At 34.6% G+C, this 11176-nt stretch overlaps 1 protein-coding gene across 1 annotated transcript in view; it reads left to right on the top strand.

Moving 5' to 3' along the window:
• Positions 1 to 11176, top strand: part of CDK13 (cyclin-dependent kinase 13) — a 137921-nt gene that overhangs the window by 36891 nt on the left and 89854 nt on the right. Inside the window, exons 4-6 of the mRNA XM_011944525.1 lie at positions 3600 to 3770; positions 5457 to 5596; positions 7924 to 8094. Coding sequence (XP_011799915.1) covers positions 3600 to 3770; positions 5457 to 5596; positions 7924 to 8094 — 482 coding nt within the window. The remainder of the gene's footprint in view (positions 1 to 3599; positions 3771 to 5456; positions 5597 to 7923; positions 8095 to 11176) is intronic.

Genomic DNA, 11176 nt, shown 5'->3' with positions numbered 1-11176 from the left:
ATGAAATTGCCTTAACAGTTTTGGATAGTGTCAATTTTGACACTCTTTAAAATATGTAATTATTTAATTTTGCATTTTTCTGATAATGAGGTATGGTATTTTCTAGAACATTTATTGGTTATTTATTATTTTTCTAGTGAATTGCTTGCTTGTATTCTGTGCTGGCTTTTCCTTAAAGTTGTTTCCCTTTTTCAAATTGGTTTTTAGTTGTTATATTAGAGATGTTGACCTTTGCCTCTCAGAATCTATTGCTGATCTTTGACGTTTGTTTTGCTTTTGGTTATATGAATGTTTTCCATTGTTATCTAGTCAAATCTATTCTCTTTTCTTTAAGACTTCTAGGTTTATAAAATTTAAAAAGGTTAAGTCAGATCTCATAGAAGTTTGCTTTTGGTTATAGTGTAAAGAAGTGTTCTGATTCTTTACTCCCCCAACCCAGTGTAGTTACCAGTACCGTTTATTGTATAATTCATCTCACTAATTTCCATATATAAAAATTCTTACATATATCTGTTTCTCTACTTTCTTTTCTTTAACATATTTTATTTGTCAGTATCTTACCATTGTAATGTCTTTAGATACATGGTATATTGGCTCTCAAACTCAAATTTCTATTTTAGGGGCAAACAGTAAGATAAAAATGAAGGGGATGAAGTAAATTTGTGATGAGTAAATAGCTCTGCTGTTGAGCTGCAACATCAATGTTGCTCTACAAGAATTTAAGCTTGTGTTAGAACTTTTGCTTTTTTAAAAGAGGAAGCCTAGAACCTGAATATTATGTAAATCTTTGGATTTAAAATTACTCACAATTCATAGTTCTTTATAAAACATTAGAGAGACTGAATAATATATATCCTTTGACTTCAGTCAGCCTTTGGCTTCTAATTCTAGATCTTTGAATAGCCTGACAGGGCAAATCCTACTTAATTTCTCTTTTTCAGAAATTTCTTGGCAGTTCTTTTGCCTTTATTCTTAGACAAATTTTATAATCAGTCAGGTTGTCAAGTTGTATTTAAAAAAAAAAAAAAACTTTCTTGGATTTTTTTGGGAACTCTATTAAATGTAATAGAGTCATAATTTGGAGACAGCTTTGTAATATTAGTTTCCCATATTAAAACATGGTTTCTTTTCATTCATTCAGATCTAATTTTATGTTGTTCGGTCAGATTTTTTTTTTCCTTTCTGTTGCATGTGTGTATTTCTTTTTAAGGCATTTTATTTTTGTCGCTGTGGTGTATGGAAGTGTTTTTAAAAAACACATTTTCTATTTGATTATTGCAAATATTCAATAAAAATGTTTTAAATTATGTAATATTCTTGGAAAGTAATATTTGATAGTTAATATACTGACATTTAATATAGATAGTTTTTTAAGTTTTAAATTATAACTGAAATTAAAACTTTAGTTTTTTGCTTTCAAAAATGTTGATTTGAATCTTCAAATAAGAACTCTTGACTAAAGCCTCATTACAAGTTAGAAACTATAGTTTTCAAATAAGTTATTCTAAATAGGTCTATTTTCAGTTGGTGTTCAGGTGATGCCTTTTCTAGAAAGAAGCCTTTACTGTATTTCAGACCTGATTTAGCTACCCTTAGCTACTACATTACTCTAGGAATCTGTTTGTATAACACTTTATCCTACTTCCTACCTGTCTTCCAGACTGTAAGCTCTTTTTTGAAAGAAACTATAGCTTAAAGTGTTTGTTGTTAAATTTCCAGTGCCTCACAAAGTACCTAGCACATGGAAGCTCATAATCAATATTTGCTGAATGGAGGGAGAGGAAAATTGAGAAGTGGGCTGTGTGATACATTATTTTAAAATTAAAACTACAGGCCTGGCATGATGGCTCACGCCTATAATCCCAGCTCTCTGGGAGGCTGAGGCAGTTCTTTTGGATCATCTGAGGTCGGGAGTACAAGACCAGCCTGGCCAACATGGTGAAACCCTATCTCTACTAGAAATACAAAAAAATTAGCCGGGCATGGTGATGCGTGCCTGTAGTCCCAGCTACTCGGGAGGCTAAGGCAGGAGAATTGCTTGAACTCGGAAGACGGAGGTTGCAGTGAGCTGAGATTGTGCCACTGCACTCCAGCCTGGGCAACAGAGCAAGACTCCGTCTTAAAGAAACAAAACAAAACTACAAACCAGTTTCTTTTAAAGCATGTTTTTTCTCTGTTAAAGAACCTTTCAGTGAGTAACACAGGACATACATTTACTATGATTATTAAGTCGTTTTTATCAGATGGTATTATTAAGTTTTTATCAAGTGGTATTAAAAGATTCATTTGTTTTACAGTATTATTGTTCAACATGAATAGGGGGATAATTACAATTAAATTATTTACATTGATGATAATACCTTCAGTAATTTCTGATCACAGCAGTGTAGTTGCAATAAATTTTTTCACTATGGGACTCAACTGCTATGAAAGTATGTGAAGTCCTAATTTTATTATCATTATGAGATTCTCTTTCAACATGTCACATTATATTAGATGACATACTTTGTCATATCAGGGAAATTTAAAATAAATTGCCAAGTTAAGATATACTTTAAAACTCAGAGCTCTTTATGCATTCATAAAAAGTACAAAGCTAACGGAGTTTAAATTTCAGCTGTAATTCTAGTAGGCTGGAATCTTAAAAAAATTAGAAGAATCATTGTCCAATTTAGAAAAATTAACCCTGAAAAGGATCAAAGCTGAATTAGCTGTTGTTTGTGGACATTTAAATGGGCAAGATAAATATTATTGTGTGCTTTCATTTGTTTATTACAGTAAAATATCTTTTGTGTCTCTACCAGAATCAAAGTAAGTGCTTTGCAGCTGGTTGTTGTGAGGTCAAGGCAGGCAGATCACTTGAGCTCAGGAGTTCAAGACCAGCCTGGCCAACATGGTGAAACCCCGTCTCTACTAAAAGTACAAAAATTAGCTGGGTGTGGTGGCAGGCACCTGTAGTCCCAGCTATTTGGGAGGCTGAGACAAGAGAATCGCTTGAACCCAGGAGGTGGAGATTGCAGTGAGCGAAGATCCCGCCACTGCACTCCAGCCTGGGCGACCGTGAGACTCCATCTCAAAAAAAAAAAAAAAAAGAAAGAAATGCTTTGCAAAACTGACTTTTTATGCAAAGCATGTTTAGTGGATTTTCAATTTTAATATACAGTTTTATAGTTAATTCTGTATCGTTTTATAAAATAAACTTTATTTTTATAACAGTCTTATATTTATAGAAAAATTATGAAGATACTACAGGGACCCTGAATATCCTGTATGCAGTTTCCTTACTGTTAATATCTTACATCAGTGTGGTACATTAGTTAACAATGAATCAATATTGATACAAAGTTATCATGAAAGTTCCTACTTTATACAGATATCCTTAGTTTTCACCTAATTCTGTATCATTTTTACCCCAAATTTTGTGTTTTATAGTTGAGTATAGTGTATTACTTTAGCTGGAAAGAAACTCAGACAATAGTCTTACAATGTGAAATATTGTTGAATATTCATGACTATTGCTACTTAAATGTAAGACATAAGCACATTTTTATTACTTAACAAAATTTTTGTTTTATTTGTCTGACTTCTTTCACTTTTAGCTTACGAGGAAATATTTCAGTAAAAGCAGTTAAGAAAGAAGTAGAAAAGAAACTCCGATGTCTTCTTGCTGATTTACCGCTGCCCCCTGAGCTACCAGGAGGAGATGATCTCTCAAAGAGTCCAGAGGAAAAGAAAACAGCAACACAATTACATAGTAAAAGGAGGCCTAAGTATGTGCTTGCTTTCTACCTGCTCTTAAATTGACCAGCATTGATTCTGGGTCATCAGAAGTTCATAAAACACTAAATTAAGGTTTAAAATAAAAAATGTACTTATTCTTTCAACTTAAATATATGAATTCTATTACAGTTTTGAAAAAATTCATAATTGCTTGCATTCCTATTCACAATGACTAATAAAACCAAATTTAATTTTCCTTCGTAATTTGTAATGTATTAATTTCCTGGGGTATTGTATTTGTTTAAGATACTTTCTGTTATTAAGAGATTGAAATAACACAGAAACACTGAAATTGGGCAGAGTAGAAGTCAGCATTTAGTGAGCCCAAATAAAATTAGTAATGGGCAAGCTGCTACCTTTGCTTTTAGCTCCATTTTCTCCCATAAACAGATATATTCTTTGTTTTGCAAGAGATGGAGTAGAAGGTGGTTTGAAATTTGTATCCTAAATTAGCTTCAAGTAAGTGCCTAGAGAGACCTCTTTCTCTTAAAACCTGTTAATCAGTTAAAGGCGGGCAACACTGATGCCTTTTTTTTTTTTTTTAAACTTCCTAACCAAGGGACAGTGAAGACTTTAAGTTAGATCTGATTTTAGAATTGCAGTTGAGGTAGTGCGTAGTGTGTGTGTTTGAGGTCATTTTCTAAACTGACTGGATACAGTGGCTCATGCCTGTAATCCCAGCACTTTGGGAGGCCGAGATGGGAGAATCACTTGAGTCCAGGAGTTTGATACCAGCCTCAGCAACATAGGGAAACCCCATCTCTACAAAAAAAGAAAAAAAAAAGAAAGAAAGAAAAAAGCCCGGTGTAGTGGTGCATGCCTGTGGTCCCAGCTACTCAGGAGGCTAAGGCGGGAGTATCACCAGAGCCGAAGAGGTCAGGGCTGTAATGAGCTATGATCGTGTGCTACTGTACTCCAGCCTGGGCGACAAAGCAAGACCCTGTTTCAAAAAAAAAAAAAAAAGCCAAAAAATACTCTCTTCTTGAGCACTGTAATTTTATTCTTTTACGTGAATTTCTGTGATTTACTATAACATTAAAATACTACAAAATTATGTATCTTTTTGAAGAATGTTAAGATTTTTGTCCTACCTATCCGTCTGTATCTGCTTAAATGTGGATTCATGAGAGTTGGTTATATTAATACCTTTTATACTCTCTTAGACTGAAAAATCTTTTTTTTGATGTTTTTCAGATGATTTCATCCAGCCATAAGTCTAAATTTGTCAATAAGTTTTATAGTTAGATTTTTGTTAACATTCTTTATCAAACTCTTGTTTTTTAAAAGTAGATTATGTATATAGTTAATGGATGAAAAATATAACTCCTGGGAGATCGGTTAGAGAATTTTAACTCTTACTAGTGTTGGTTTCATCTACTCATTGAAAAATTACATTTTATTTTTGAAAACCCTTCATACAAGCTCTACTACTTTTTTTCTCAGTTTAAATACTTGTCTACAGAAGAAGAGTCAGTATATAGAAATGATACCTCAATTTTTATGATAACTTACAGTACCAAATCAGTGTTACTTGTTTTGGAGAGATGATGATAACTACTGCAAGAGTAGGGAAGAATAAAGAATATACAATTGGGTGGCGAGTACATATTAAGTTATTAGACAGTTTATTCAATTTGCTTGATTGTATATAAAAACTTTAGAACTATATTTGATAGAATATGTGGGCCTCGCTATGGTGAAATCAAAGAAAAAGATATTGACTGGGGAAAACGCTGCGTGGATAAATTTGATATCATCGGAATTATTGGAGAAGGTACTTACGGACAAGTTTACAAAGCCAGGGATAAAGACACTGGTAAGAATGCCAAGTTCTGGGGATCTTTTGTGCCTACAGAATGTACTTAGTTTGTGTTTCTCTTCTAATGTTTAGCTTTGGAAATTTTCCAAAAAAATTCAAACTTATTGTGCTTTTGTTTCATCTTGTTTTTAATTTTATTCTATATATGCATTTTGTAAGATATGAGTACATGTAAGTGAGTCTGTATATGTGTATATTTTAAAAAGTGTTCTTTTAGTATTTGTGATATACTGTATGGTAGGATTTAGTTTTTCTTTCCTCTTTTGTGGTGAATAATTCTTACACTGTTATTAATCAGAGGGAAAGGTATCTTAACCTGAATTAATCTTACTAGTAAATTTGTTTTTTGTCATAAGCCTTACACAACACTTTCATTTAGCCTTCAATTTTTTTCCTGCAGTAACTATCCTTGGAGGTCAATTTTAGCAGCTTAATCTTTCATAACATAATCAGGAACTCAGAGAAAGTTTTAAAAGGCTTCACAGGAGAAGCAAAAAGTAGCTGTGTCAGAAGCTATGTATTTTACTTAATAATGCATAGAGCTAGTATTTTATCTTTCTTTACTCATAACTGCTTATTGAAATAAACCAATAGACTGGGCATGGTTGCTCATGCCTATAATCCCAGCACTTTGGGAGCCTGAGGCAGGGAGATCACCTAAGGCCAGGAGTTCAAGACCAGCCTGGCCAACATGAAGAAACCCTGTGTCTACCAAAGACACAAAAGTTACCTGGGCATAGTGTCACATGCCTGTAAACCCAGCTACTTGGGAGGCTGAGGCTGGAACCCAGGGGGTGGAGATTGTAGTGAACTGAGATTGTGCCACTGTATTCCAGCCTGAACGACAGAGCGAGACTCCACCTCAGAAAATAATAAAATAAAATAAAAACACACAAATTAGCCGGGTGTGGTGGTGGGCACCTATAATCCCAGCTACTTGGGAGGCTCAGGCAGGAGAATTGCTTGAACCCTGGAGGTGGAGGTTGCAGCGAGCCGAGACTGCGCCACTGCACTCCGGTCTGGGCAACAGAGCGAGACTCTGTCTCAAAGAAAGAAACCAATAGATTAAAACAGCACAGCTATTTGAGGCCATATAGTATATGGGAGATGACTTTATGGTTAGAAACTACTGAGGGCAATTACTTCATAGAGTAATAATTGGTATTTATAATGATGTGTTATCAAAAACATTAAATTACAACTTTTAAAACTGTTAAGTAAAACCAGGACTCATACACAATATAGAAGGCATTCCATTAAAATTAATAGAATAAGTTGTAATGATTAAAAGAATACACCTCCTCCTTTTAGAAAATTTGTAAGAACATTTTTTTCTCCAAAGAAGTGGAATGAATAAACCTTTATTATAGTGAATTTTTTCTTATAATAGACTTTGTGTATGTGTGTATATTTCATTTTCTATTTGGATCATTTCTGATACAAAGCTGACTCATACCTAAATTACGTGACAATTTAGTGTAGTGAGGAAGAACGTATGTTTTTGAGGCAAGTAACTGGATTTTGAATTCCAGCTTTACTACTAGGTAACTGGCCAGGTTTGGGCAAGTAATATGTCTGAGCATATTTTTTTCACTGATAGAGTTTTTCTCTATTCAGAGAAATTTTATGCATACATAAGCATATGGACTATATTTGTCTTTCGCTTGTTCACTTTAAAAAAAAAAATGACAGTGTGATATACCCAGTCTTCAGCATCATCTTTTTTGAGGCGGAGTCTTGCGCCATCGCCCAGGCTGAAGTGCAGTGGTGTGATCTCGGCCCACTGCACCCTCTACCTCCCAGGTTCAAGTGATTCTCCTGCCTCAGCCACCCAAGTTGCTAAGGTTACAGGCGCCCAGCTAATTTTTTGTGTTTTTAGTAGAGTTGGGGTTTCACTATGTTGGCCAGGTTGGTCTTGAACTCCTGACCTCGTGATCTGTCGTCCTCAGCCTCCCAAAGTGCTGGGATTACAGAAGTGAGCTACCGCATCCGGCCTAGCATCTTTCTGTTTTCTTTTTATTTTTTCCCAAGTGAATGTAAAAGCATCTTTCTTTTTTCACTGAATATATAAATGGGGAGCATAATATATTTGGACTTAGCTCATTTTTAACAGTTGTATAGTATTCCCTGGTTTATATAAATATTGCATAATTTGTTTAATGACAGACTTAATTTTTTGAACTATAAATATTTGGTATATTGGAAAACATTTTGTGGGTTGTAGTTTTGAGAAGTAAGAACAGAATTAAAATACATTTAAAGTTAAGAAAAATGTCATCTGCTTTTGTCAGCTGGTAACCTGATTTTATTAAATTCCTTAATAGGAGAAATGGTAGCCTTAAAAAAAGTACGTCTGGATAATGAAAAGGAAGGCTTTCCAATTACAGCAATTCGAGAAATTAAAATTCTCCGGCAGCTTACCCATCAGAGTATTATCAATATGAAGGAAATAGTGACTGATAAAGAAGATGCTTTGGATTTCAAGAAGGACAAAGGTATGTGCGCATATTTAAATAACTAATTCTTTGTATTCATGATTAATATTGCTAACTTGCAAATTTTATTTATAGATTTGACTATTTGAGTAATTAGATACTGTTGCTCTAATGTGAAACTATATTTTTAAGTTTGGTAGAGTTGAAGAATTGATTGATTTACTTTAGTGGTTTTTGAGTAAACTTTGTAAAGGGTATTTGCCAATATTACACGTAAAGTATTCACTAGTAATATGTGTTTTTTTTTGACATCAGTATATAGTTTTTAGAGTTCATTTTTTAGTAGTTGAAAAACCAGTTCGTAGTAGTAGTATTTTTACTCTACATTTTTATGTTACAAATGCCTTAACATACAAGGAAACTTTATGGTAGGCATATGTATTATTTCTGAAAGTGTGGAGGCAAAAATCATACTTGAAATTGCCTTTAATAATCTATAGTGGCGTATGTATATATGTATAGTTATTATTTAGCAGAGAAGCTGACAAAAAATTAGCCTGCTTATTAAAGTAGTTATTATAGGGCATATGATGGGTGAAAGCAGTGCTCTACTGCTGGTATGTTTTACATCTTAGATTTTAGATTTAAATCTTTATAAAATCTTATATTAAATCTTATATTTAAGATGTAAATATAGGATCTTTATATAAATCTTATATTTAAATCTTCATGAGATTGCAGAACCAAAGTTTACTGACTATATTCTGAGGTTTGCAACAGCAAAACTTTTTTTCAAACTAAATGTAACATAAAACTGACACAGTGTTGCACATCTGTAAGCCATTTTGTGAGTCCAGGGTGTGAGGCGCACTTGAGCCCAGGAGTTCAAGACCAGCCTGGGCAACATAACGAGAGCCCATCTCTACAAAAAAAAAAACCAGAAAATTAGCACTGCATGGTGGTGCATGCCTGTGGTTCCATTTACTCAGGAGGCTGAGGCAGGAGGATCTCAAGTGCAGGAGGTGGAGGCTTCAGTGAACTGTGATTGCACCCTGCACTCCAATCTGGGTGACAGAGCAAGACCTTGTCTCTAAAAACGTAAAGAAAAAGATTAAAGTAGGAATATTCTGATTGAACATGGTACTTAGCCTTCTGTCTTCCTCAGCTACACACACACAGTCTCTCTGTCTCTCTCTGTCTCTCTCTCTCTCTCTCTCACTCTTCTGGGGGACACAATTCAAAATGATTGATAAACTACATGGTAGTTATTTTGCATAAAGGAACTGTTTGAAAGTATAATATGGAGTTCAGAATCATCTTTTTAATTGATGTCACTTCTGTTACTTTTTGTCCCTAGTAAAGCTTGCATTTCTCAGCCTGCCTTTTACCCTGGTTTGTCTTTTTAACTTTATTTTTCATTACTACTTATTGTGTGGTAGAAGGGGTACTGGTGTGACTTGAATTAGAATATCTGGCTCTTGAGACTGAGTGCATTAGTGGTGTGGGCTTATTAGTAAGGCTTTTAGCCCTTTTGAGTCTGTTATCCCTTCATCCATAAAAGGGAAACATTATCTATCATGTTAAGAATTAAGACTTTTAAACGTGAAAGTATCGTGCAGTGCTGTTTGTTTTGCATTAACCTCATGCTCTAGCTAAATTAGTATATTTGCTTTTCCTCCAGTATACCTGGGCCATCCTGCTTTTTTGATCTGTGAGATCACCTCCCTGCCTGCTTCTCCAATCCCATCTATGCCATTTTGATTGCCCACCAGGCTTCACAGACACACACATACTCACACACTCATTCACACATGCACGCATGCACAATTTGAAAGGCTAATTTTTCACGCCTGAGGTCTCAGCCTGAATGTTGCTTTATTCATTAGTGAGGCCTTACCTTATCAGTCTTCCCACTTTCCACTACGTATAGACACAGACAATTTAATATTTCATAGTAAGTGGGAATAATTATAATGGTTTGTTACTTGTTTCTGTACAGATAGATGGGAACCATACCTGTTTTCTTCACTGTTGTGCCTCCTACCTAGCTCAGTGGCTGGACTATAGAATGTGCTGAATGACTAATTGCTGAATGAATATATGAGCTCTATTTTTTTTTTTTTTTTTTTTGAGACGGAGTCTCGCTCTGTTGCCCAGGCTGGAGTGCAGTGGCCGGATCTCAGCTCACTGCAAGCTCCGCCTCCCGGGTTTATGCCATTCTCCTGCCTCAGCCTCCCGAGTAGCTGGGACTACAGGCGCCCGCCACCTCGCCCGGCTAGTTTTTTGTATTTTTTAGTAGAGACGGGGTTTCACTGTGTTAGCCCGGATGGTCTCGATCTCCTGACCTCGTGATCCGCCCGTCTCGGCCTCCCAAAGTGCTGGGATTACAGGCTTGAGCTCTATTTTTTTAAATGATCCTATTTATACTTTAATACTTAAACAGTACTATCTGTGAATATAGTAATAGTCTTCCTGGCATTACAATTATGATCATAATTTATTTTCTTTATCAGGTTATAAATTCCCTGAGCCTTTTTTGCTTTGTTTTTAGTTTTATTTCTCCTCTGTGCCTAGCACTGCACTTCAGAAATCATAGATTTTCATGTTATTTGCACCCTTCATCTTTCTTCCTACCCTAATCCTGTTTGTAATTCTCTGAGTCACGATAAATAAGAATATGTTTTCCTGTGTGAGAAGTTACATGTAGGTACCTGGAATTAGTTAAATGCATTAGTGTATGTGAGAAGTTATAAAATTTAAAACATAATTCTTTCTTAAAAGAATCTAATAATTTTGATGGGAACTATGATGAAGCAACATATTTTCTGAAAAGAGAACTAGATTTGAAGTCTAATCCTGACCACGCTAGCTGTATGACATTACACTAATTGTGATTGCCATGCTGTGTGGTATTAAACTAATTTTAATTGTCTAGTTAGAGCATAAAGACAGTTCAATAACACTGGTTAAATGTTACGGGCTAGTCTAAAATGAGTATATTGGAATGTATAAACATTAAAAAGTAAAAGTTTAGACTTAATGTAAATATGAAAATTAGAAACAATACAAAAATCAAGTAAAAATATTAACTTTTAAAAATATAAACATTTGCATTGTTAAAACTAACTAAGCTATTAGTTGT

This window comes from Colobus angolensis, unplaced genomic scaffold, assembly GCF_000951035.1.
Source record: "Colobus angolensis palliatus isolate OR3802 unplaced genomic scaffold, Cang.pa_1.0 Scaffold232, whole genome shotgun sequence".
NCBI lineage: Eukaryota > Metazoa > Chordata > Mammalia > Primates > Cercopithecidae > Colobus > Colobus angolensis.
Note: the sequence above shows the minus strand (reverse complement) of the source record. Positions and strands in the feature narration are given on the sequence as shown.